Here is a 26,821-nt window from a genome sequence, read left to right as displayed (position 1 = left end):
TCGGGGGCTTTTAGGGTTTTTATTTGGGGTTTGGGGACATTTTTGGGGATGGAGGCTTTGGTGATAGCTCCCAATGTCCCTCTCATGTCCCCTACATCCCATTCATGTCCCCACTGTCCCCCCCCACTGCCTCTAGGTGCCCCCACTGCCCCCTTCATGTCCCCACTGCCCCCCCTTACTGCTTCTAGGTGCCCCCAGTGTCCCTCTCATGTCCCCCATGTCCCCTACATCCCCTTCATGTCCCCATTGCCCCCCCTTACTGCCTCTAGGTGCCCCCATTGCCCCCTTCACGTCCCCACTGCCCCCCCTTACTGCCCCTAGGTGCCCCCAATATCCCTCTCATGTCCCCCATGTCACCTACATCCCCTTCACATCCCCACTGCCCCCCCTTACTGCCTTTAGGTGCCCCCAGTGCCCCCCTGTTGTCTCTAGGTGCCCCCAATGCCCCCTTCACGTCCCCATTGCCCCCTCCTTACTGCCCCTAGGTGCCCCCAATATCCCTCTCATGTCCCCCATGTCCCCTACATCCCCTTCATGTCCCCTACATCCCCTCCATGTCCCCATTGCCCCCCCTTACTGCCTTTAGGTGCCCCCAGTGCCCCCCTGCTGCCTCTAGGTGCCCCCATTGCCCCCTTCACGTCCCCACTGCCCCCCCTGTTGTCCCTAGGTGCCCCCAGTGCCCCCCTGCTGCCTCTAGGTGCCCCCATTGCCCCCTTCACGTCCCCATTGCCCCCCCTGTTGTCCCTAGGTGCCCCCACTGCCCCCTTTGCTGCCCCCACTCTCCTCCTCCGCGTCCCCACAGCCATCCCTGAGCACACGGAACGCAGCTCCGTGTCCCGGCACCACAACATCAGCCACCCCCGCCGCCCACCCCCTGCTCTCCTCCTGCCTTCGGGGGTCCTCGCTCAGCCCCCTCCACACCTCCTCGTCCCCTTCACGCTCAAAAAGATCCCCGGCCACCACCACCACCGTCCCCAGCTCCGTCCCGCGCACCACCACGCTGACGTGGGCCCTCACGTGGCCCGGGGTGGCCACGACCTCCAGGAACCCCGGGTGAGGGTCGTAAGGGACCCCCCTGTGAGACAGTAAAGTGGGAAAGATGAAAGGGGGGTCCTGTAACATCGCTTGGTTTTACTAACTCAAAGAAATTAGCATCACGTAATTTAACCCTTCTTGCTAACTCAGGAGGAATTTATTGTTTAGCTTAGGGAATTCGTTTCTTAGTTTAACCTCTTGTGAGCTCAAGGGAAACTTATGGCTTAACCTTTGCTAGCCCAAAATAAGCTCCCAACAGACAGCTGTGTGTAGTCAGCACAAAGGGCCCCTGGAACGTGAGGGGGAGGCAAGGATAGGCAGAATTAGAGATTGCTGAGGTTTGCAGGACGGGAGAAGAGCCCAAAACTGGGACAAAGGTCGAAAGGACATGGTGAGGAAGACGTCCGACTTCATCCCGGAACGACCACCAGAGGGGGAGGAAGATGTCGAGCCTTCATCCAATGGATGCTGCTGCGCATGCACTGGGGAGGGGGACAGGATGTAAATGAACTCCCGGAAAGGTGATGAATATGTTGGTGAGTTTTGGGTAACACTCCTGAATATGTATGGCTGGGTGTATGAATATGAATATGTATGGGCCCGGGTGAACCTGATGAGGTTCAACATCAAAGTGCAGAGTTTTGCACTCGGGCCGGAGGAATCCCAGGCATCCCTACAGACTGGAAGGAGTAGCCTTGAGAGCAGCCCTGTGGAGAAGGAGCTGGAGGTCTGGATAGACAAAAAACTGACCATGAGCCAGCAGTGTGCCCTTGTGGCTCGGAAGGCAAATGGGATCCTGGGCTCCATCAGCAGAGGGGTGGCAGCAGGGACAGAGAGGTGGTTGTTCCCCTCTACTCTGCTCTTGTGAGGCTCCATCTGGAGTACTGCGTCCAGGTCTGGAGCCCCCAGTACAAGAAAGACAGGGAGCTGTTGGAGAGGGTCCAGAGGAGGGCCACGAAGATGATCAGGGGGCTGCAGCACCTCCGCTATGAAGACAGGCTGAGGGAGCTGGGCTTGTTCAGCCTGGAAAAAAGAAGGCTGCGGGGTGAATCATTGCAGCTTTCAGTACCTAAAGGGAGCCTACAAACAGGAGGGGAATCAACTCTTTGAAAGTGAGTGACAGCAGGACAAGGGGAAATGGTTTTAAGCTGAGGGAAGGGAGATTTAGGTTGGATGTCAGGGGGAAATTCTTTACAGAGAGAGTGGTGAGGTACTGGAACAGGCTGCCCAGAGAGGTTGTGGATGCCCCATCCCTGGAGGTGTTCAAGGCCAGACTGGATGGGGCCCTGGGCAGCCTGGTGCAGCATTAGGTGGGATGGTTGGTGGCCCTGCGTGTGGCAGGGGGTTGGAGATTCATCATCCTTGAGATCCCTTCCAACCCTGGAATTCTGTGATTCTGTGATCACGATGGTCCTTTTCAACCCAGACCATCCTATGATTCTAACAACGCTTACACTCCCCCCCCCCCCCCAGCACCAACCCCCCCCTTCTCCCCCCCCCCAAAGCCGGCTGTGTTACGGGACGCGGCTCCTCGGCTCCTTTATTCGCCCTGCGGACTCAGGGTTTGTTTTGTTTTCACCCGCAGGTCCTCACAGCGCCGCCCTCGGCGGCCGCTCCTCCAAGCGCTGCAGGCCTCGGTCCGCCGACCCGGCCTGCCCGGCCCGCTCCTCCCCCACACAAACCCGCGTTTCTCCCAGCTCGGCGTCCGGATCCGTTCGGAGTCGTTTCGGGGACGTTTTAACGCCGCTTTTTGAGGTGTTTTGAGGCGGCCGAGCGGCGCTGCCGCCCCGACGCGGTGCGGCTCAAAATGGCGGCGGGCGGTGAGGTGAGTGACGTCTCGCGAGAGCTCCCGAGGAGTGGGAAGAGAGGAAATCCTGCGAGAGCGAAGCGCCGGCGCGATATCGCGAGAGGTCCGCTGAGCGGGAAGGGAGGAAATCCCGCGAGGGTTGAGGTCCCGGCGAACTCTCGCGAGGATGCGGATGGGCGAATAGAACGGCTGGAGCGGCTCTCGCGAGATCTGAGCCGAGGAGGTGCGGCGGTGTCATGGCGGCGCCCATGGGGGAAGGTGATGGGGGGGCTGGGCCGGGTCTTGGGGGGGGGTCTCTATGGGGGGGGGGGTCGGCCCAACCCTGACCCCACTCTTGCAGCCCCCCCTCGCTGAGCCCCCCCTTATGGAGTCTCCCGAAATGGAGCCCCCCCCGGGCCCTGAGCCCCCCCAGGAGGAGAAAGCGGCCTCGGTGGAGATGGAGGAGATGTAGTGAGTGGGGGGGGCGTGGGGGGGGGGGAACCTCAGGTGGGGGGGGGGGGGGGGGCATACCGGGGGGGGGGGGAGGGGCACTTGGGGATATGTGGGGGCAGGGGGAGGACCTGAGGATGGTGGGGGGGCACCTGAGGATGAGGAGGGGGGGGGATATTTTGGGGGGGGGGGGGCTGAGAATGGGGGCGGGGGGGGCACTTGGGGATATGGGGGGGGGATATCTTGGGGGGGGACACCTGAGGATGAGGAAGGGGGGATATTTGGGGGTGGGGGGGGGCTCAGAATGGGGGGGGGGGCACTTGGGGATATGGGGGGGGGATATGGGGGGCAGGGGGGGACCTGAGGATGGGGGTGGGGGGGGATATGGGGGGGGCACTTGGGGATATGGGGGGGGAATATTTTGGTGGGGGGGGGGCACCTTAGGATGTGGAGGGGGGGCACTTAGGGATATGGGGGGGAATCTGAGGATGGTGGGGGGGGGCACTTTGGGATTTGGGGGGGGGGATATCTTGGGGGGGGGGACACCTGAGGATGAGGAGGGGGGGATATTTGGGGGTGGGTGGGGACCTGAGGATGAGGGGGGGTGGGCACTTGGGGATGGGGGGAGGATATGGGGGGGCAGGGGGGGACCTGAGGATGGGGGTGGGGGGGGATATGGGGGGGGCACTTGGGGATATGGGGGGGGATATTTGGGGGGGGGGGGCACTTGGGGTTATGGGGGGGGGATATGGGGGGCAGGGGGGGATCTGAGGATGGTGGGCTGGGGGGGGGGGGCACCTGGGGGTGACCTGAGGGTGGGGGATGGGGGACGTGGGAGGGGGGGGGGGACGTGGGTGTGTGGGGGGGGCACCTTTGTTTCCTGTTTTTCCCCCCCCCCAAATAAAACCCATTTTTGGAGGCACTTCCTGACACGTGAAGCACTTTTTATTTCAGGGGGTGGGGGCTTAATAATTTCTTCCCCCCTCCCAGCTTTTTTTTTTCATTGGGGGGGGGGGGCTTAATAATTTCTCCCCCCCCCCCCCCCCCCCATTTAGTTTGCCCCGCTACGAGCTGAGCCGCCCCCCCACCCTGGCTGGGGGGGCCTGGCAGGAATTCAACCTCCGTCCCGAAAACTTCCTCAAGGGCTGCAAATGGTGAGCAAACGAGACCCCCCCCAGGACCCCCCCCCCTCAGGACCCCCTAAACCCCCCCCCCAAAACCCCATAACCCCCCCCCCGGGACCCCCAAAACCCCTCCCCCCCCTTGAAGACCCCCTAAGCCCCCCCCCAGAGACCCCTTGAATCCCAACCCCCCCCCCAGGACCCCAAAAAACCCCAATCCCCCCCCCTTAAGACCCCCTAAGCTCCCCAGCCCCCCCCCAGAATCCCTTAAACTCCCCTAACCCCCCCCCATGGACCCCCATAAGCCCCCCCCCCCACCAGGACCCCCTAAACCCCCCCCCAATACCCCATAACCCCCCACCCTGGGACCCCCCAAACCCCCCCCCCCCCTTGAAGACCCCCTAAGCTCCTCAACCCGCCCCCCAGAATCCCCTAAACTCCCCTAAGCCCCCCCCCAGAGACCCCTTGAATCCCAACCCCCCCCCCAGTACCCCATAACCCCCCCCAGGACCCCAAAAAACCCCAATCCCCCCCCCTTAAGACCCCCTAAGCTCCCCAACCCCCCCCCAGAATCCCTTAAACTCCCCTAACCCCCCCCCATGGACCCCCATAAGCCCCCGCCCCAGGACCCCCTAAACCCCCCCCCCCCCAGAGGCCCCTTGAATCCCAACCCCCCCCCCCAGGACCCCCTAAAACCCCCCCAGTACCCCATAACCCCCCATGGACCCCCGAAACCCCCCCAGCCCCTCTCCCCCCCCCCCACCCCCTTTTAAGACTCCCCCTTTGGATCCCCATCACCCCCCCCCCAGGACCCCCTAACAGCCCCCCCCCCCCGGGACCCCCAACCCTCCTTAGGGTCTCATTACCCCCCCCCCCCCTTAAGACCCCCTAAAATCCCCAACCCCCCCCCCCCCAGGACCCCCTAAACTTCTCACTGAGTTCCCATCACCCCCCCCCCAGGACCCCATCAACCCCCCCCCTTAAGACCCCCTAAACCCCCCCCCAGAGACCCCTTGAATCCCAACCCCCCCCCAAGACCCCCTAAACCCCAACCACCCCCCCCCCCACCCTTTAAGACCCCCCTACCCTACCCCCCCCCCCCAGGACCCCCTAAAACCCCCCCAGTACCCCATAACCCCCCCCATGGACCCCAGAAACCCCCCCAGCCCCTCTCCCCCCCCCCACCCCCTTTTAAGACCCCCCCTTGGGACCCCCTGAATTCCTCCCCAGGACCCCCTAACAGCCCCCCCCCCCCCCCCGGGACCCCCAACCCTCCTTAGGGTCTCATTACCCCCCCCCCCCTTAAGACCCCCTGAACTCCCCAAATCCCCCCCCCCCAGGACCCCCTAAACTTCTCACTGAGTTCCCATCACCCCCCCCCAGGACCCCATCAACCCCCCCCCCTCGAAGACCCCCTAACCCCCCCTCCCCCCAGAGGCCCCCTAAATCCCAACCCCCCCCCCAAGACCCCCTAAACCCCAACCCCCCCCCCCCCCCCTTTAAGACCCCCCTACCCTACCCCCCCCCCCCCCAGGACCCCCTAAAACCCCCCCAGTACCCCATAACCCCCCCAGGGACCCCCAAAACCCCCCCAGCCCCTCTCCCCCCCCCCACCCCCTTTTAAGACCCCCCCTTGAGATCCCCATCACCCCCCCCCCAGGACCCCCTAACAGCCCCCCCCCCCCGGGACCCCCAACCCTCCTTAGGGTCTCATTACCCCCCCCCCCCCCTTAAGACCCCCTAAAATCCCCAACCTCCCCCCCCCCCAGGACCCCCTAAACTTCTCACTGAGATCTGACCCCCCCCCAGGACCCCATCAACCCCCCCCCCCCCTCGAAGACCCCCTAAACCCCAACCCCCCCCCCCCCTTTAAGACCCTCCTAAACTCTCCCCCCCCCCAGGACCCCCTAAAACCCCCCCAGTACCCCATAACCCCCCCATGGACCCCCAAAACCCCCCCAGCCCCTCTCCCCCCCCCACCCCCTTTTAAGACCCCCCCCTTTGGATCCCCTGAATTCCTCCCCAGGACCCCCTAACAGCCCCCCCCCCCCTGGGACCCCCAACCCTCCTTAGGGTCTCATTACCCCCCCCCCCTTAAGACCCCCTAAACTCCCCAGCCCCCCCCCCCAGGACCCCCTAAACTTCTCACTGAGTTCCCATCACCCCCCCCCCCAGGACCCCATCAACCCCCCCCCTTAAGACCCCCTAAACCCCCCCCCAGAGACCCCTTGAATCCCAACCCCCCCCAAGACCCCCCAAACCCCAACACCCCCCCCCCCCCTTTAAGACCCCCTAAACTCTCCCCCCCCAGGACCCCCTAAAACCCCCCCAGTACCCCATAACCCCCCCCAGGGACCCCCGAAACCCCCCCAGCCCCTCTCCCCCCCCCCACCCCCTTTTCAGACCCCCCCTTGGGATCCCCATCACCCCCCCCCCAGGACCCCCTAACAGCCCCCCCCCCCCCGGGACCCCCAACCCTCCTTAGGGTCTCATTACCCCCCCCCCCCCTTAAGACCCCCTGAACTCCCCAAATCCCCCCCCCCCAGGACCCCCTAAACTTCTCACTGAGTTCCCATCACCCCCCCCCAGGACCCCATCAACCCCCCCCCCCCCCCCGAAGACCCCCCTAACCCCCCCCCCCCCCCCCCCCAGAGACCCCCTGAATCACAACCCCCCCCCCCCAGGACCCCCTAAACTGAGATCCCATCCCCCCCCCCCCCCCCCAGGACCCCCTATTCCCCCCCCATGTTGTCTGCCCCCCCCTCCCAATAATTTGGAGGGGGGATGGAAGGGGGTCTGAGGTGTGGGGGGGGGGCAACACGGACCCCCCCCCAATAATTTCTGTCCCCCCCCCCAAAAAAAAGGACCCCCTAAACCCCCCCCCCAGCACCCCTTAATCCCTCCCAGGCCCCCTGTCCCCCCCCTTCCAATAATTTGGGGGGGGGTGGAAGGGGGTCTGAGGTGTGGGGGGGCAACACGGACCCCCCCCAATAATTTTTGTCCCCCCCCCAAAAAAGGATCCCCAGGACCCCCCCCCCCCAGCACCCCCTATTCAACCCCCCCAGGCCCCCTGCACCCCCCCCTCCCAATAATTTGGGGGGGTTGGAAGGGTGGAAGGGGGTCTGAGGTGTGGGGGGGGGGGGCGACACGGACCCCCCCCAATAATTTTTGTCCCACCCCCCCCAAAAAAGGACCCCTTAAACCCCCCCCCAGCACCCCCTATTCCCCCCCAGGCCCCCTGCCCCCCCCTCCCAATAATTTGGGGGGGTTGGAAGGGTGGAAGGGGGTCTGAGGTGTGGGGGGGGGGCAACATGGACCCCCCCCCAATAATTTCCGTCCCCCCCCCCCCAAAAAAGGACCCCCTAAACCCCCCCCCCTCCCAGCACCCCCTATTCCCCCCCAGGCCCCCTGCCCCCCCCCCCAATAATTTGGGGGGGGGTGGAAGGGTGGAAGGGGGTCTGAGGTGTGGGGGGGGGGGCAACACGGACCCCCCCCAATAATTTCTGTCCCCCCCCCCAAAAAAGGACCCCCTAAACCCCCCCCCCTCCCAGCACCCCCTATTCCCCCCCAGGCCCCCTGCCCCCCCCCCCCAATAATTTGGGGGGGGGTGGAAGGGTGGAAGGGGGTCTGAGGTGTGGGGGGGGGGGCAACACGGACCCCCCCCAATAATTTCTGTCCCCCCCCCCAAAAAAGGACCCCCTAAACCCCCCCCCTCCCAGCACCCCCTATTCCCCCCCCCAGGCCCCCTGCCCCCCCCCTCCCCATAATTTGGGGGGGTTGGAAGGGTGGAAGGGGGTCTGAGGTGTGGGGGGGGGGGCAACACGGACCACCCCCCCAATAATTTTTGTCCCCCCCCCCCAGAAAAGGACCCCCTAAACCCCCCCAGCACCCCCTATTCCCCCCCAGGCCCCCTGCCCCCCCCCTCCCAATAATTTGGAGGGGTTGGAAGGGTGGAAGGGGGTCTGAGGTGTGGGGGGGGGGCAACACGGACCCCCCCCCCAATAATTTTTGTCCCCCCCCCCCCAAAAAAAGGACCCCCTAAACCCTCCCCCCAAGCACCCCCTATTCCCCCCCCCCAGGCCCCCTGCCCCCCCCCTCCCAATAATTTGGGGGGGGTGGAAGGGGGTCTGAGGTGGGGGGGGGCAACATGGACCCCCCCCAATAATTTTTGTCCCCCCCCCCCCCCAGAAAAGGACCCCCTAAACCCCCCCAGCACCCCCTATTCCCCCCACCCAGGGCCTCTGCCCCCCCTCCCAATAATTTGGGGGGGTTGGAAGGGTGGAAGGGGGTCTGAGGTGTGGGGGGGGGCAACACGGACCCCCCCCCAATAATTTTTGTCCCCCCCCCCCCAAAAAAAGGGCCCCAGGACCCCCTAAACCCCCCCCCTCCCAGCACCCCCTATTCCCCCCCAGGCCCCCTGCCCCCCCCCTCCCCATAATTTGGGGGGGTTGGAAGGGTGGAAGGGGGTCTGAAGTGTGGGGGGGGGGGGCGACACGGACCCCCCCCAATAATTTTTGTCCCCCCCCCCCCCCCCAAAAAAGGACCCCCTAAACCCCCCCCCCCCGCACCCCCTATTCCCCCCCAGGCCCCCTGCCCCCCCCCTCCCAATAATTTGGGGGGGGTGGAAGGGGGTCTGAGGTGTGGGGGGGGGCAACACGGACCCCCCCCCAATAATTTTTGTCCCCCCCCCCCAAAAAAAAAAGGGCCCCCGATGGCTCCTGCGTGCTGACCTGCAGCGATGACAACGTCCTGCGCCTCTTCGATCTCCCTGCTGAACTCTGCGCCCCCCCCCGCGGCCCCCCCCCAGACCTGGTGAGGTTGGGGGGGGGTCTTCGATAAGGGGGGGGGGTCTTCGATAAGGGGGGGTGGGGTTTGGGGGGGGTTAATGGGGTCCTTGGGGGGGTTTAGGGGAGTTTATGGGGTCTTAAGGGGGGAGGGTTGGGGTTTAAGGGATCCTGGGGGGAGTTTAGGGGAGGTTATGGGGTCTTAAGGGGGGGGCGTTGGGGTTTAAGGGGTCCTGGGGGGGTTATGGGGTCCTGGGGGGAGTTTAGGGGAGGTTATGGGGTCTTAAGGGGGGGGCGTTGGGGTTTAAGGGGTCTTTGGGGGGTTTAAGGGGTCCTGGGGGGGGGTTTAGGGGAGTTTATGGGGTCTTAAGGGGGGAGGGTTGGGGTTTAAGGGGTCCTGGGGGGGGGTTATGGGGTCCTGGGGGGGTTTAGGGGAGTTTATGGGGTCTTAAGGGAGGGAGAGTTGGGGTTTAGGGGGTTTTTGGGGGGGGGTTTAAGGGGTCCTGGGGGGGGTTATGGGGTCCTGGGGGGGGGGTTTAGGGGAGTTTATGGGGTCTTAAGGGGGGGGTTGGGGTTTAGGGGGTCGTTGGGGGGGGTTGATGGGGTCATGGGGGGGTTTAGGGGAGTTTATGGGGTCTTAAGGGGGGGTGGGTTGGAGTTTAAGGGGTCCTGGGGGGGGGTTATGGGGTCCTGGGGGGGTTTAGGGGAGTTTATGGGGTCTTAAGGGGGGGGGGCGGTGGGGTTTAGGGGGTCTTTGGGGGGGTTTAAGGGGTCCTGGGGTGGGGTTATGGGGTTCTTGGGGGGTTTTAGGGGAGTTTATGGGGTCTTAAGGGGGGGGGTGGGGTTTAGGGGGTTTTTGGGGGGGGGGTTTAAGGGGTCCTGGGGGGGGTTTAGGGGAGTTTATGGGGTCTTAATGGGGGGGGGGAGGTAATGAGACCCTAAGGGGGGTTTAGGGGGTCTTTGGGGGGGGTTATGGGGCTCTGGGGGGATTATGGGGTCATAGGTAGGTGGTTATGGGGTCCTGGGGGGGTTATGGGGTCGTGGGTGTGGTTATGGGGCCCTTGGGGTGGTTGTGGGGTCGTGGCGGTGGTTATGGGGTTGTGGGTGTGGTTATGGGGTTGTGGGTGTGGTTATGGGGCCCTGGGGGTGGTTGTGGGGCCCTGGGGGTGGTTATGGGGTCGTGGGGGTGGTATGCGGTTCTGGGGGGGGTTAATGGGGCCCTTGGGGTGGTTGTGGGGTTGCGGGGGTGGTTATGGGGTCTTGGGGGGGTTGTGGGGCCCTTGGGGTGGTTATGGGGTCTTGGGGGGCTTATGGGGCCCTGGGGGGGTTATGGGGCCCTTGGGGTGGTTGTGGGGCCCAGGGGGTGATTATGGGGTCTTGGGGGGGTTATGGGGCCCTGGGGGTGGTTATGGGGCCCTTGGGGTGGTTATGGGGTCTTGGGGTGGTTATGGGGTCGTGGGGGTGGTATGGGGTTTTGGGGGTGGTTATGGGGCCCAGGGGGTGGTTATGGGGTCTTAGGGTGGTTATGGGGTCGTGGGGGTGGTATGCGGTTCTGGGGGGGGTTATGGGGCCCGTGGGGTGGTTGTGGGGTTGCGGGGGTGGTTATGGGGTCTTGGGGGGGTTATGGGGCCCTTGGGGTGGTTATGGGGTCATAGGTGGGTGGTTATGGGGTCTTGGCGGGCTTATGGGGCCCTGGGGGTGGTTATGGGGTCTTGGGGTGGTTGTGGGGCCCTGGGGTGGTTATGGGGTCATAGGTGGGTGGTTATGGGGTCGCGGGGGTGGCTGTGGGTCCGGGTCCCACAGCGGGGTGGTTTTGGGGCCGCAGGCGCCGTCGCTGCGGGTGCCGGGCGGTGACACCGTGTACGACTACGGCTGGTACCCAAAGATGGACTCCATGCTGCCGCACACCTGTCTGTGAGCGCCGCGCAACTGGGAGCACTGGGAGCAACTGGGAGCACTGGGAGCAACTGGGAGCACTGGGGGGGCAACTGGGAGCACTGGGGGGCAACTGGGAGCACTGGGGGGCAACTAGGAGGGGTTGGAGGGGTAACTGGAGGGGCTGAGGGGCAACTGGGAGCACTGGGGGCAACTGGGAGCAACTGGGAACACTGGGGGGGCAACTGGGAGCACTGGGAGCAACTGGGAGCAACTGGGGGGCAACTGAGGGGGAAACTGGAGGGGCTGGGGGCAACTGGGAGCACTGGGGGGGCAACTGGGAGCACTGGGGGGCAACTGGGAGCACTGGGAGCAACTGAGAGGGGCAATTGGGATCACTGGGAGCAACTGGGAGCAACTGGGGGGGCAACTGGGAGCACTGGGAGCAACTGGGGGGGCAACTGGGAGCAACTGGGAGCACTGGGAGCAACTGGGAGCGGCTGGGGGGCAACTGGGAGCACTGGGAGCAACTGGGGGGGCAACTGGGAGCAACTGGGAGCACTAGGAGCACTGGGAGCAACTGGGGGGGCAACTGGGAGCACTGGGAGCAACTGGGAGCACTGGGGGGCAACTAGGAGGGGCTGGAGGGGTAACTGGAGGGGCTGAGGGGCAACTGGGAGCACTGGGGGCAACTGGGGGGCAACTGGGAGCAACTGGGAACACTGGGGGGGCAACTGGGAGGCAACTGGGAGCAACTGGGAGGCAACTGGGAGCAACTGGGAACACTGGGGGGCAACTGGGAGCACTGGGAGCAACTGGGGGGGCAACTGGGAGCGGCTGGGGGGGCAACTGGGAGCACTGGGGGGCAACTGGGAGGGGCTGGTGGGGTAACTGGAGGGGCTGAGGGGCAACTGGGAGCACTGGGGGCAACTGGGGGGCAACTGGGAGCAACTGGGAACACTGGGGGCAACTGGGAGCACTGGGGGCAACTGGGGGGCAACTGGGAGCAACTGGGAACACTGGGGGAGCAACTGGGAGCACTGGGAGCAACTGGGGGGGCAACTGGGAGCAACTGGGAGCAACTGGGAGCGGCTGGGGGGCAACTGGGAGCAACTGGGAGAGGCAACTGGGAGCACTGGAGAGCAGCTGGAGGGACTGAGGGGCAACTCGGAGCACTGGGAGCAACTGGGGGGCAACTGGGAGCACTGGGGGGGCAACTGGGAGGGGCTGGAGGGGTAACTGGAGGGGCTGAGGGGCAACTGGGAGCAACTGGGAACACTGGGGGGGCAACTGGGAGCACTGGGAGCAACTGGGAGGCAACTGGGAGCACTGGGAGCAACTGGGAGCGGCTGGGGGGCAACTGGGAGCACTGGGGGCAACTGGGGGGCAACTGGGAGCAACTGGGAGCACTGGGAGCAACTGGGGGGGCAACTGGGAGCAACTGGGAGAGGCAACTGGGAGCACTGGAGAGCAGCTGGAGGGACTGAGGGGCAACTGGGAGCACTGGGAGCAACTGGGAGCACTGGGAGCAAGTGGAGGGGCAACTGGGAGGGGCTGAGGGGGCAACTGGGAGCACTGGGAGCAACTGGGAGCACTGGGGGGGGCAACTGGGAGGGGCTGAGGGGGCAACTGGGAGCACTGGGAGCAACTGGGAGCACTGGGGGGGGCAACTGGGAGGGGCTGGGGGGGTAACTGGAGGGGCTGAGGGGCAACTGGGAGCACTGGGGGGGTAGCTGGGAGGACTGGGGTCAACGGAGAGGGGCAACTGGGAGTACTGGGGGCAACTGGGAGCACTGGGAGGGCAACTGGAGGGGTTGAGGGGCAACTGGGAGCAACTGGGGGGTCAACTGGGAGGGCAACTGGGAGCACTGGGAGCAACTGGTCCTTATTGGTTGTTACTGGTATTACTGGTCTTTATTGGTTCTTACCGGTCCTTACTGGCCCTTACTGGTGTTACTGGTGCTACTGGTCCTTACTGGGCCTTACTGGTGTTACTGATCCTTATTGGTCCTTACTGGTGCTACTGGTCCTTACTGGTGTTACTGGTGCTACTGGTCCTTACTGGTGTTACTGGTCCTTACTGGTCCTTACTGGTGTTACTGGTGTTACTGGTCCTTACTGGTCCTTACTGGTGCTACTGGTTCTTACTGGTGTTACTGGTCCTTACTGGTGTTACTGGTGCTACTGGTCCTTACTGGTGCTACTGATTCTTACTGGTCCTTACTGGTGCTACTGGTCCTTACTGGTCCTTACTGGTCCTTACTGGTGTTACTGGTCCTTACTGGTTTTACTGGTCCTTACTGATCCTTACTGGTCCTTACTGGTCCTTACTGGTCCTTACTGGTGCTACTGGTCCTTACTGGTGCTACTGGTGTTACTGGTGTTACTGGTCCTTACTAATCCTTACTGGTGCTACTGATCCTTACTGGTCCTTACTGGTGTTACTGGTGCTACTGGTCCTTACTGGTGCTACTGGTCCTTACTGGTCCTTACTGGTGTTACTGGTGTTACTGGTCCTTACTGGTGTTACTGGTGCTACTGGTCCTTACTGGTGTTACTGGTCCTTACTGGTCCTTACTGGTGTTACTGGTGTTACTGGTCCTTACTGGTGCTACTGATCCTTACTGGTCCTTACTGGTGTTACTGCTGTTACTGGTGCTACTGGTCCTTACTGGTGTTACTGGTGCTACTGGTCCTTACTGGTCCTTACTGGTGTTACTGGTCCTTACTAATCCTTACTGGTGCTACTGATCCTTACTGGTCCTTACTGGTGTTACTGGTGCTACTGGTCCTTACTGGTGCTACTGGTCCTTACTGGTCCTTACTGGTGTTACTGGTCCTTACTGGTGCTACTGGTCCTTACTGGTGCTACTGGTGTTACTGGTGTTACTGGTCCTTACTAATCCTTACTGGTGCTACTGATCCTTACTGGTCCTTACTGGTGTTACTGGTGTTACTGGTCCTTACTAATCCTTACTGGTGCTACTGATCCTTACTGGTCCTTACTGGTGTTACTGGTGCTACTGGTCCTTACTGGTGCTACTGGTCCTTACTGGTCCTTACTGGTGTTACTGGTGTTACTGGTCCTTACTGGTGTTACTGGTGCTACTGGTCCTTACTGGTGTTCCTGGTCCTTACTGGTCCTTACTGGTGTTACTGGTGTTACTGGTCCTTACTGGTGTTGCCGGTGCCCGCTTGCAGCGCCGCCAGCAGCAGCCGCCACAACCCGGTGCAGCTGTGGGACGCCTACGACGGCCGCGTCAGGGGCAGCTTCCGGGCCCACAACCACCTGGTGAGGGGGGGCCGCCCCCATTGCGTCCCCCCCCCATTGCGTCCCCCCCCATTGCGTCACCCCCCCCATTGCGTCACCCCCCCCATTGCGTCCCCCCCCATTGCGTCCCCCCCCATTGCGTCCCCCCCCATTGCGTCACCCCCCCCATTGCGTCACCCCCCCCATTGCGTCCCCCCCCATTGCGTCCCCCCCATTGCGTGTCCCCCCCCATTGCGTCCCCCCCCCATTGCGTCCCCCCCATTGCGCCCCCCCATTGCGCCCCCCCCCCCATTGCGTCCCCCCCCCATTGCGTCCCCCCCCCCCATTGCGTCCCCCCCCCATTGCGTCCCCCCCCCATTGCGTCCCCCCCCCCATTGCGTCACCCCCCCCATTGCGTCCCCCCCCCCATTGCGTCCCCCCCCCATTGTGTCACCCCCACCCATTGCGTCCCCCCCCCCATTGCGTCCCCCCCCATTGCGTCCCCCCCCCATTGCGTCCCCCCCCCATTGCGTCCCCCCCCCATTGCGTCCCCCCCCCATTGCGTCACCCCCCCATTGTGTCACCCCCCCATTGCGTCCCCCCCCCCATTGCGTCACCCCCCCATTGCGTCACCCCCCCATTGCGTCACCCCCCCATTGCGTCACCCCCCCATTGCGTCCCCCCCCCATTGCGTCCCCCCCCCATTGCGTCACCCCCCCATTGCGTCACCCCCCCATTGCGTCCCCCCCCCATTGCGTCACCCCCCCATTGCGTCACCCCCCCATTGCGTCACCCCCCCATTGCGTCACCCCCCCCATTGTGTCACCCCCCCATTGCGTCCCCCCCCCCATTGCGTCCCCCCCCCATTGCGTCCCCCCCCCCATTGCGTCCCCCCCCATTGCGTCCCCCCCATTGCGTGTCCCCCCCCCATTGCGTCCCCCCCCCATTGCGTCCCCCCCATTGCGCCCCCCCATTGCGCCCCCCCCCCCATTGCGTCCCCCCCCCATTGCGTCGTCCCCCCCCCATTGCGTCCCCCCCCCATTGCGTCCCCCCCCCATTGCGTCCCCCCCCCCATTGCGTCACCCCCCCCATTGCGTCCCCCCCCCCATTGCGTCCCCCCCCCCATTGTGTCACCCCCCCCCATTGCGTCCCCCCCCCCATTGCGTCCCCCCCCATTGCGTCCCCCCCCCATTGCGTCCCCCCCCCATTGCGTCCCCCCCCCATTGCGTCACCCCCCCATTGCGTCCCCCCCCATTGTGTCACCCCCCCATTGCGTCCCCCCCCCATTGCGTCACCCCCCCATTGCGTCACCCCCCCATTGCGTCACCCCCCCATTGCGTCACCCCCCCCATTGCGTCCCCCCCCCATTGCGTCACCCCCCCATTGCGTCCCCCCCCCATTGCGTCACCCCCCCATTGCGTCACCCCCCCATTGCGTCACCCCCCCATTGCGTCACCCCCCCATTGCGTCACCCCCCCCATTGTGTCACCCCCCCATTGCGTCCCCCCCCCCATTGCGTCCCCCCCCCCATTGCGTCCCCCCCCCTATTGCGTCCCCCCCCCATTGCGTCCCCCCCCCCATTGTGTCACCCCCCCCATTGTGTCACCCCCCCCATTGCGTCACCCCCCCATTGCGTCACCCCCCCATTGCGTCCCCCCCCATTGCGTCCCCCCCCCATTGTGTCACCCCCCCATTGTGTCACCCCCCCCCCCATGTCACCTCTGTGTGTCCCGTCCCCCCCATTTGTCCCAGTGACCAATGGCTGCCCCCCCCCCATTATTTGTCCCCATGACCAATGGCTGCCCCCCCCCCATTTGTCCCAGTGACCAATGACTGCCCCCCCCCCATTGTTTGTCCCCATCATCAATGACTGCCCCCCCCCATTTGTCCCAATGACCAATGGCTGCCCCCCCCCCCATTATTTGTCCCCATCATCAATGGCTGCCTGCCCCCCCCCTCTATTTGCCCCAATAATCAACGGCTGCCCCCCCCCATCATTTGTCCCCATCATCAATGACTGCCCCCCCCCATTTATCCCTATGATCAATGGCTGCCCCCCCCCCCCATTTATCCCTATGACCAATGGCTGCCCCCCCCCATTATTTGTCCCCATCATCAATGGCTGCCCCCCCCCCATTTGTCCCTATGACCAATGGCTGCCCCCCCCCATTTGTCCCTACGACCAATGGCTGCCCCCCCCCATTATTTGTCCCCATCATCAATGACTGCCCCCCCCCCATTTGTCCCTATGACCAATGGCTGCCCCCCCCCCATCATTTGTCCCCATCATCAATGGCTGCCCCCCCCCATTTGTCCCTATGACCAATGGCTGCCCCCCCCCATTATTTGTCTCTATGATCAATGTTTGCCCCCCCCCCTATCATTTGTCCCCATCATCAATGACTGCCCCCCCCCATTTGTCCCTATGACCAATTGCTTCCCCCCCCCATCATTTGTCCCCATCATCAATGACTGTCCCCCCCCATTTGTCCCCATGACCAATGGCTGCCCCCCCCATTATTTGTCTCTATGATCAATGTTTGCCCCCCCCCATTATTTGTCCCCATCATCAATGTTTGCCCCCCCCGCCCCATTTGTCCCTATGACCAATGGCTGCCCCCCCCCCCCATTATTTGTCCCCATCATCAATGGCTGCCTGCCCCCCCCCTCTATTTGCCCCAATAATCAATGGCTGCCCCCCCCCATCATTTGTCCCCATCATCAATGACTGCCCCCCCCCCATTTATCCCTATGACCAATGGCTGCCCCCCCCCATTATTTGTCCCCATCATCAATGTTTGCCCCCCCCTCCCATCATTTGTCCCTATGATCAATGGCTGCCCCCCCCCCATTATTTGTCCCCATCATCAATGTTTGCCCCCCCCTCCCATCATTTGTCCCTATGATCAATGGCTGCCCCCCCCCCCCATTATTTGTCCCCATCATCAATTGCTGCCCCCCCCCATTATTTGTCCCAATGATCAATGACTGCCCCCCCCCCCCCTTAGTTGTCCCTATGATCAATGTTTGCCCCCCCCCCCCATCATTTGTCCCCATGATGAATAGCTGCCCCCCCCCCATTTATCCCTATGATCAATGGCTGCCCCCCCCCCATTTGTCCCAGTGACCAATGACTGCCCCCCCCCCCATTGTTTGTCCCCATCATCAATGACTGCCCCCCCCCATTTGTCCCAATGACCAATGGCTGCCCCCCCCCCCATCATTTGTCCCCATGATGAATAACTGCCCCCCCCCCCCATTTGTCCCCATCATCAATGGCTGCCCCCCCCCCCATTTGTCCCTATGATCAATGGCTGCCCCCCCCCCCATTTGTCCCAATGACCAATGGCTGCCCCCCCCCCCATCATTTGTCCCCATGATGAATAGCTGCCCCCCCCCCCATCATTTGTCCCCATCATCAATGGCTGCCCCCCCCCCCATTTGTCCCTATGATCAATGGCTGCCCCCCCCCCCATTTGTCCCAATGACCAATGGCTGCCCCCCCCCCATCATTTGTCCCCATGATGAATAACTGCCCCCCCCCCCCATCATTTGTCCCCATCATCAATGACTGCCCCCCCCCCCATTATTTGTCCCTATGACCAATGGCTGCCCCCCCCCACATTATTTGTCCCCATCATCAATGGCTGCCCCCCCCCATTATTTGTCCCCATGACCAATGGCTGCCCCCCCCCCATTTGTCCCCATCATCAATGGCTGCCCCCCCCCCATTTGTCCCTATGACCAATAGCTGCCCCCCCCCATCATTTGTCCCCACGTTGAATAGCTGCCCCCCCCCCCATTATTTGTCCCCATCATCAATGGCTGCCCCCCCCCATTTGTCCCTATGACCAATGGCTGCCCCCCCCCATTATTTGTCCCCATCATCAATGTTTGCCCCCCCCTCCCATCATTTGTCCCTATGATCAATGGCTGCCCCCCCCCCATTATTTGTCCCCATCATCAATGTTTGCCCCCCCCGCCCCATTTGTCCCTATGACCAATGGCTGCCCCCCCCCCCCATTATTTGTCCCCATCATCAATGGCTGCCTGCCCCCCCCCTCTATTTGCCCCAATAATCAATGGCTGCCCCCCCCCATCATTTGTCCCCATCATCAATGTTTGCCCCCCCCCCCATCATTTGTCCCCATGATGAATAGCTGCCCCCCCCCCATCGTTTGTCCCCATCATCAATGTTTGCCCCCCCCCCCCATCATTTCTCCCTATGACCAATGGCTGCTGCCCCCCCCCCAGGACGAGCTGATCTCCCCGCACTCGCTGGCCTTCAGCCCGGACGGCTCCCAGCTGCTGTGCGGCTTTGAGAGCTGCGTGCGGATCTTCAGCACCGAGCGGCCCGGCCGCAACTGCCAGCTGCGGGCCCTGCGCCGTGAGCCGCCTCCGGGGGGCGGGGCCGGAGGGGGGCGGGGCCGAGGGGACAGCCAATGGGGAAGGGACGTGAGGGGCTTGGGGGCGGGGCCGGGCGACATGGGGGTGGGGCCAAGTGGCGGTGTTCTGAGGGGGAGAGCCAATGGGGAAGGGCTATGAGGGGCTTGGGGGCGGGGCCGGGTGAACTGGGGGCGGGGCCTCGAGGAGAGCCAATGGGGAAGGGCCATGAGGGGCTTGGGGGCGGGGCCGGGTGAACTGGGGTTGGGGCCAAGGGGGGCGGGGCCGAGGGGCGAGCCAATGGGGAAGGGCCATGAGGGGCTTGGAGGCGGAGCCGGGCGACATGGGGGCGGGGCCTCGAGGAGAGCCACTGGGGCCGGGTGAACTGGGGGCGGGGCCTCGAGGAGAGCCAATGGGGAAGGGCCATGAGGGGCTTGGGGGCGGGGCCGGGCGACATGGGGGTGGGGCCAAGGGGAGGCGGGGCCGAGGGGAGAGCCAATGGGGAAGGGCCATGAGGGGCTTGGAGGCGGAGCCGGGCGACATGGGGATGGGGCCAAGGGGAGGCGGGGCCGAGGGGAGAGCCAATGGGGAAGGGCTGTGAGGGGCTTGGGGGCGGAGCCGGGCGACATGGGGGCGGGGCCTCGAGGAGAGCCACTGGGGCCGGGTGAACTGGGGGCGGGGCCTCGAGGAGAGCCAATGGGGAAGGGCCGTGAGGGGCTTGGGGGCGGGGCCGGGCGACATGGGGGTGGGGCCAAGGGGAGGCGGGGCCGAGGGGAGAGCCAATGGGGAAGGGCCATGAGGGGCTTGGAGGCGGAGCCGGGCGACATGGGGATGGGGCCAAGGGGAGGCGGGGCCTCGAGGAGAGCCAATGGGGAAGGGCCGTGAGGGGCTTGGGGGCGGAGCCGGGCGACATGGGGGTGGGGCCAAGGGGAGGCGGGGCCGAGGGGAGAGCCAATGGGGAAGGGCCATGAGGGGCTTGGGGGCGGGGCCGGGTGACATGGGGGTGGGGCCAAGGGGAGGCGGGGCCGAGGGGACAGCCAATGGGGAAGGGCCGTGAGGAGCTTGGGGGCGGGGCCGGGCGATATGGGGGTGGGGCCAAGGGGAGGCGGGGCCGAGGGGAGAGCCAATGGGGAAGGGCCATGAGGGGCTTGGAGGCGGAGCCGGGCGACATGGGGATGGGGCCAAGGGGAGGCGGGGCCTCGAGGAGAGCCACTGGGGCCGGGTGACCTGGGGGCGGGGCCTCGAGGAGAGCCAATGGGGACAACCAATGGGGAAGGGCCATGAGGGGCTTGGGGGCGGGGCCGGGTGAACTGGGGGTGGGGCCAAGGGGGGGCGGGGCCGAGGGGAGAGCCAATGGGGAAGGGCTATGAGGGGCTTGGGGGCGGGGCCGGGTGAACTGGGGGCGGGGCCTCGAGGAGAGCCAATGGGGAGAACCAATGGGGAAGGGCCATGAGGGGCTTGGGGGCGGGGCCGGACGACATGGGGGTGGGGCCAAGTGGGGGTGTTCTGAGGGGGAGAGCCAATGGGGAAGGGCTATGAGGGGCTTGGGGGCGGGCCGGGTGAACTGGGGGCGGGGCCTCGAGGAGAGCCAATGGGGAAGGGCCATGAGGGGCTTGGGGGCGGGGCCGGGTGACATGGGGGTGGGGCCAAGGGGAGGCGGGGCCGAGGGGAGAGCCAATGGGGAAGGGCCGTGAGGGGCTTGGAGGCGGAGCCGGGTGAACTGGGGGCGGGGCCTCGAGGAGAGCCAATGGAGACAACCAATGGGGAAGGGCCATGAGGGGCTTGGGGGCGGGACCAGAGGGCCTGGGGGCGGGGCCAATGGGGCGCGTGGCTGTGGGGAGAACCAATGGGGAAGGGCCACGAGGGGCTTGGGGGTGGAGCCAGAGGGCTTGGGGGGCGGGGCCAAAAGGGGGCGGGGCTTATGGGGGATGCTTGCGGGCGGGGCTATGGGGCGGACCAATTGGCTGCAGTTGAAGGTGGTGTGGGGGCGGGGCTTATTGAAAGGAGGCGTGGCCTCATCTCTGGATTTAATGATATGGAGGGGCGGGGCTTAAGCAACGGGGCGGGGCTTAGAGAAAGGCGCGGGGCTATGCGGTCTGAGGGCGGGGCTGGACCAAGGGGCGTGGCCTATCATGATGGGGGCGTGGTCTGGGAAGGGGGCGTGGCCACACAGCCCCTCACTTTGAAAATATAGTTAGCACTGCGGTGGGCGGGGCTTGAACCGGGGGGGGGGCGTGGCCTGACTGTCTCTCCTCTCTCTATTCAGATGGAGGGCAGGGGCAGAGCGGCCTGATTGGCTGCCTGGCCGTTAGCCCCGCCCAGGAGCTGTTCTGCTGCGGTTCCTACGGGCGCAGCCTGGGGCTGTACCCCATGGCGGGGGGGGGGGCCGTGGCTCTGTGGCCCCAGCTTCCGTTTGCCCCCACCCACCTTCGCTTCAGCCCCGATGGGCTCCTGCTCTACGCTGGGGGGCGCAAGGTGGGCGGGGTTACAGGGCTCCAGGGGGCGTGGCCTAAGGGTGGGCGGGGCTAATGGGTGTGGGTGAGCAATGTGGGCAGCAGGGGGCGGGGCCTATGGGTGGGTTATTGGGTGGGAGTGAGTGTTGGAGGGGGCGGGGCCTGAGGGTGGGCGGGGCCTTTGGAGGCTGGGGATCAATGGAAGGGGCGGGGCTTATGCGTAGACGGTGTTCCAGGGGGCGGGGCTAATAGGTGGGCGTGGCCAATAGTTATGAGTGGCCAATGGGAGAGGGCTCGGCTTACGGTAGGCGGGGCTCCAGGGGGCGGGGCCTATGGGTGGGCTACGAGGTGGGAGTGATCGATGGAGGGGGCGTGGCCTGAGGGTGGGCGGGGCTAATGGATGTGAGTGACCAATGGGAGCGGGAGGGGCTTATGGGAAGGCGGGGCTGCAGGGGGCGGGGCCTGTGGGTTGGCTGAGCGGTAGGAGGGCTGGAGGGGGTGTGGCCTGTAGGGGGTGGAGCTTTTGGGCATGATTGACAGGTGTGGGGTGCGGTCATTGAGTGGGCGTGGTTATGGGAAATAGGGGGCGTGGCTTACGGGGACGGAGCCAATGGGCACAGTGAGTGTCGGTGGGGGCGTGGTTATGCTAATTAGCAGGCGTGGCCTGTTCTTGGGCATGCTCAATAACTCTGGGCTGTGGCCTATAGGGGGCGGGGCTTTAGACATGATTGACAGGTGTGGGGTGTGGTCTGTGAGTGGGCGTGGTTATGGAAAATAGAGGGCGTGGCTTACGGGGACGGAGCCAATGGGCGCAGTGATTGCCGGTGGGGGCGTGGTCTGAGGAGGGGCGTGGTTAAGGAAATTAGGGGGCGTGGCTCAATAACCCCGCGATGTGGCCTATAGGGGGCGGGGCTTTGGACATGATTGACAGGAGTGGGGTGCGGTGATTGAGTGGGCGTGGTTATGGAAAATAGGGGGTGTGGCTTACAGGGACATAGCCAATGGGCACAGTGAGTGCTGGTGGGGCGTGGCCTGAGTGGGGGCGTGGTTAAGGAAATTAGGGGGCGTGGCTCAATAACCCCGGGTTACGGCCTGAGGGGGGTGGGGCTATTGGACATGATTGACAGGTGCGTGGTGTGGTCTGTGAGTGGGCGTGGTTACGGTAAATAGGGGGCGTGGCTTACGGGGACGGAGCCAATGGGCGCAGCGAGTGCCGGTGGGGGTGTGGCCTGAGTGGGGGCGTGTTTAAGAGAGGTGGGGCGGGGCCTTGGGCGTGGTTTGATGTGGGAAGGGGCGTGGTCTGGCGGAGGGGCGTGGCTCGCTGAGGCCCTGCCCCCCATCCAGGCTCGGCACATCCTGTGCTGGGATCTGCGGCGCCCGGACGCCGTGCTGATGGCCTTCGAGCGGCGCGTGGCCACCAACCAGCGCGTGACCTTTGACCTCGACCCGTGAGTGACAGCCGGGGGGGTGTTGGGTGACATTGGGGTGACAACGGGGAGTGGGGACGTTGGGAGATAATGGGTGACAATGGGGAAGGGGGGCGCTGGGTGGTGTTGGGTGACACAGGGGTGATAAGAGGGCTGGGTGGCACTGGGTGACATTGGGTGACACAGGGGTGACATCAGAGCAGGGGGGCACTGGGTGACATGGGGTGACAGAGGGGTGACAACTGGGTGACATTGGGTGACAACTGGGAAGCGGGACACCGAGAGGCGTTGGGTGACACAGGGGTGACAGGAGGGCTGGGTGGCACTGGGTGACATTGGGTGACAACTGGGAAGGGGGGCACTGGGTGATGTGGGGTGACACAGGGGTGACAACAGGGCTGGGTGGCATGGGTGACATGGGGTAACACAGGGGCGACAGCAGAGCAGGGTGGCAGTGGGTGACATTGGGTGACAACTGGGAAGGGGGGCACTTGGTGACGTTGGGTGACATTGGGTGACAACTGGGAAGAGGGGCACTGGGTGATGTTGGGTGACACAGGAGTGACATCAGAGCAGGGGGGCACTGGGTGACATTGGGTGACTTTGGGTGACAGGAGGGCTGGGTGGCACTTGGTGACATGGGGTGACAGGGGTGATAAGAGGGCTGGGTGACATGGGGTGACACAGAGGTGACAGGAGGGCTGGGTGGCAGTGGGTGACATTGGGTGACACAGGGGTGATAAGAGGGCTGGGTGACATGGGGTGACGCAGAGGTGACAGGAGGGCTGGGTGTTATGGGTGACATTGGGTGACAGGGGTGATAAGAGGGCTGGGTGACATGGGGTGACGCAGAGGTGACAGGAGGGCTGGGTGGCACTGGGTGACATTGGGTGACACAGGGGTGACAGGAGGGCTGGGTGGCAGTGGGAGGCAGGTCGTGACCCCGGCGGTGTCCCCCAGGAGCGGGCGCTTCCTGGTGGGGGGGGACAGCGCCGGCTTTGTCACCGTCTGGGACGCGCAGCCGCCACCGCGGCGCCGGGAGCACGGCGACGTCCCGCACCGCATCAGGTTCTGCGCCCTGCGGGACTGCGTCAACGGGACCAGGTGGGGCTGGCACCGATGGGGGCAGCTGTGGCACCGCTGGTGGCACCTCTGGTGGCATCTGTGGCATCGCTGATGGCATCTGTGGCACTGCTGGTGGCATTTGTGCCATCTGTGGCACCTCTGGTGGCATCTGTGGCATCGCTGGTGGCAGCTGTGGCACCGGTGGTGGCAGCTGTGGCACTGCTGGTGGCATTTGTGGCACCTCTGGTGGCATCTGTGGCACTGCTGGTGACATCTGTGGCACCGCTGGGGGCACCTCTGGTGGAATCTGTGGCATCGCTGGTGGCATTTGTGCCATCTGTGGCACCTCTGGTGGCATCTGTGGCATCGCTGGGGGCAGCTGTGGCACTGCTGGTGGCACCTCTGGTGGCATCTGTGGCATCGCTGATGGCATCTGTGGCACTGCTGGTGGCATTTGTGGCACTGCTGGTGGCAGCTGTGGCACTGCTGGTGGCATTTGTGGCACCGCTAGTGGCATCTGTGGCATCTGTGGCACCGCTGGTGGCACCTCTGGTGGCATCTGTGGCATCGCTGATGGCATCTGTTGCACTGCTGGTGGCATTTGTGGCATCTGTGGCACCTCTGGTAGCAGCTGTGGCACCGCTGGTGGCATCTGTGGCATCGCTGATGGCAGCTGTGGCACTGCTGGTGGCACCTCTGGTGGCATCTGTGGCATCGCTGATGGCATCTGTGGCACTGCTGGTGGCATTTGTGGCATCTGTGGCACCTCTGGTAGCAGCTGTGGCACCGCTGGTGGCATCTGTGGCATCGCTGATGGCAGCTGTGGCACTGCTGGTGGCACCTCTGGTGGCATCTGTGGCATCGCTGATGGCATCTGTGGCACTGCTGGTGGCATTTGTGGCATCTGTGGCACCTCTGGTGGCATCTGTGGCACCACTAGTGGCATCTGTGGCACCGCTGGTGGCACCTCTGGTGGCATTTGTGTCATCTGTGGCACCTCTGGTGGCATCTGAGGCACTGCTGGTGACATCTGTGGCACCGATGGGGGCAGCTGTGGCATCTGTGGCACTGCTGGTGGCATCTGAGGCACTTCTGGTGGCATTTGTGCCATCTGTGGCACCTCTGGTGGCATCTGAGGCACTGCTGGTGGCATCTGTGGCACTGCTGGTGACACATGTGTCGTCTGTGGCACCTCTGGTGGCACCTCTGGTGGCATCTGTGGCACCTCTGGTGGCATCTGTGGCACTGCTGGTGACACCTGTGTCATCTGAGGCACCACTGGTGGCACTTGTGGCACCGCTGGCGGCATCTGTGGCACCTCTGTCACCACTGTCACCGTTGTCATCTGTGTCACCGTTGTCACCAGTGTCACCACTGCCACCACTGCCACTGTGTCACTGCTGTCACCACTGCTGCTGTCGCTGTGTCGCTGTCACCACTGTCACCGTCACCCACATCACATCCCCCGTGTCCCCTCTCCCCCCCCCATGTCCCTTCTGTGTCCCCTCCCCCCACGTCCCTCCTCCCCCCTGTGTCCCCTCTCCCCCCACATCCCTTGTCCCCCCCATGTCCCCCTCCCCCCCTCTCCCCCCCATGTCCCTCCTCCCCCCACGTCCCTTGTCCCCCCTGTGTCCCCTCTCCCCCCATGTCCCCCAAGTCCCCTCCCCCCATGTCCCTTGTCCCCCCCATGTCCCCTTTCCCCCCCCATGTCCCTTTTCCCACATGTCCCCCTCCCCCCATGTCTCCCCTCCCCCCACATCCCTTGTCCCCCCCATGTCCCCTCTCCCCCCCATGTCCCTTGTCCCCCCCATGTCCCCCCTCCCCCCACGTCCCTTGTCCCTCCTGTGTCCCTCCTTCCCCCCACGTCCCTTGTCCCCCCCATGTCCCCTCTCCCTTATCCCCATCATGTCCCCTCTCCCCCCTCCCCCCATGTCCCCCCTCCCCCTCATGTCTCCTCCCCCCACGTCCCTTATCCCCCCTGTGTCCCCTCTGCCCCCCATGTCCCCCCATGTCCCTTGTCCCCCCCATGTCCCCTCTCCCCCCCATGTCCCCTCCCCCCCATGTCCCCCCTCCCCCCACATCCCTTGTCCCCCCCCATGTCCCCCCCATGTCCCCCCTCCCCCCACCCCGTCCCCCCCATCCCCCCCTTTGCCCCCCCCCCGTCCCCCAGACTCACCGTTGTCCCCTTGTCCCCCCAGCCTGCACCCCACGCTGCCCCTCCTGGCCACCTCCTCAGGTCAGCGCATTTTCCCGACGCCGTGGGACAGCGATGAGGAGGGGGGGGACCCCGACGAGCCCCCCCGGCGTGGGGACAACGGCCTGCAGCTCTGGTGGTGGGGGGGGGACGGCGCTGACTGCTATGGGGACAGCATGGAAAGCTGTGGGGACAACGGGGAGACCTTTGGGGACAATGTGGAGAGCTATGGGGACAATAAGGGGACGTATGGGGACAATAAGGGGACCTATGGGGACAGTATGGGAACCTATGGGGACAATGAGACCCTTGGGGACAATAAGGAAAGCTATGGGGACAATAAGGGGACGTATGGGGACAGTATGGGAACCTATGGGGACAATATGGAGACCTGTGGGGACAATAAGGGGACGTATGGGGACAATATGGGAACCTATGGGGACAATAAGGAGAGCTATGGGGACAATATGGGAACCTATAGGGACAGCAGTGTGACCCATGGGGACAACAATGAGACCCTTGGGGACAATATGGGAACCTATGGGGACAATAAGGAAAGCTATGGGGACAGCAGGGAGACCCTTGGGGACAATATGGGAACCTATGGGGACAGCAGTGTGACCTATAGGGACAGCAGTGTGACCTATGGGGACAACAGTGTCCTTGGGGACAATAAGGAGACTTATGGGGACAATAGGGGGACCTATGGGGACAATATGGGAACCTCTGGGGACAGCAGTGGGGCCTATAGGGACAATAAGAGCTATGGGGACAATATGGGAACCTATAGGGACAATATGGGAACCTATGGGGACGACAGTGTGACCCACAAGGGGGTCGCTGAGCCCTATGGGGCGACGTGGTGACCTATGGGGACAGCAGTGAGCCCTATGGGGACAACAGTGAGCCCTATAGGGTCACCAGGGAGACCTATAGGGTCACCAGGGAGCCCTATGGGGACAAAAGTGGACCCTATGGGGACATTGATGAGCCCTATA

The 26,821-nt window shown here is 64.2% G+C and overlaps 3 protein-coding genes and 1 pseudogene across 5 annotated transcripts; 1 reads left to right on the top strand and 3 right to left on the bottom strand.

The window, feature by feature from the left end:
• The first annotated feature begins 22 nt into the window (after positions 1 to 22).
• WRAP53 (WD repeat containing antisense to TP53) lies at positions 23 to 26,821 on the top strand. 3 transcript variants are annotated; one of them, XM_090129504.1, is made up of 13 exons: positions 23 to 1,053; positions 1,382 to 1,571; positions 2,621 to 3,100; positions 3,183 to 3,292; positions 4,327 to 4,425; positions 9,096 to 9,204; positions 11,002 to 11,090; positions 14,253 to 14,343; positions 18,556 to 18,688; positions 20,951 to 21,159; positions 22,482 to 22,585; positions 23,525 to 23,668; positions 25,828 to 26,821. In XM_090129504.1, the coding sequence occupies exons 3-13, from the start codon at positions 2,843 to 2,845 to the stop codon at positions 26,687 to 26,689; spliced, it is 2,208 nt and encodes a 735-aa protein (XP_089985630.1). In that variant the 5' UTR covers positions 23 to 1,053; positions 1,382 to 1,571; positions 2,621 to 2,842; the 3' UTR covers positions 26,690 to 26,821. The 3 variants fall into 3 exon arrangements, with proteins under 3 accessions (XP_089985630.1, XP_089985629.1, XP_089985628.1); XM_090129503.1 differs by adding an exon at positions 1,930 to 2,147 and having other exon boundaries at positions 23 to 1,571; XM_090129502.1 differs by having other exon boundaries at positions 23 to 1,571.
• Positions 745 to 1,449, bottom strand: LOC149913595 (metallo-beta-lactamase domain-containing protein 1 pseudogene; annotated as a pseudogene).
• LOC149913594 (uncharacterized) lies at positions 11,249 to 12,796 on the bottom strand (the record flags this gene model as incomplete). The annotated part of the gene is made up of 2 exons (XM_090129322.1): positions 11,249 to 11,325; positions 11,378 to 12,796. A coding segment is annotated over one exon (1,350 nt), but the record flags the coding sequence as incomplete, so codon positions are not given.
• LOC149913593 (uncharacterized) lies at positions 18,693 to 20,165 on the bottom strand (the record flags this gene model as incomplete). Its single annotated transcript, XM_090129321.1, has 2 exons — positions 20,133 to 20,165; positions 18,693 to 20,048 (listed from the first exon to the last, which is right to left on the bottom strand). Coding segments are annotated over exons 1-2 (1,389 nt in total), but the record flags the coding sequence as incomplete, so codon positions are not given.

Source organism: Phasianus colchicus, chromosome 36, assembly GCF_987193195.1.
Source record: "Phasianus colchicus chromosome 36, bPhaCol1.hap1.1, whole genome shotgun sequence".
Lineage (NCBI taxonomy): Eukaryota > Metazoa > Chordata > Aves > Galliformes > Phasianidae > Phasianus > Phasianus colchicus.
Note: the sequence above shows the minus strand (reverse complement) of the source record. Positions and strands in the feature narration are given on the sequence as shown.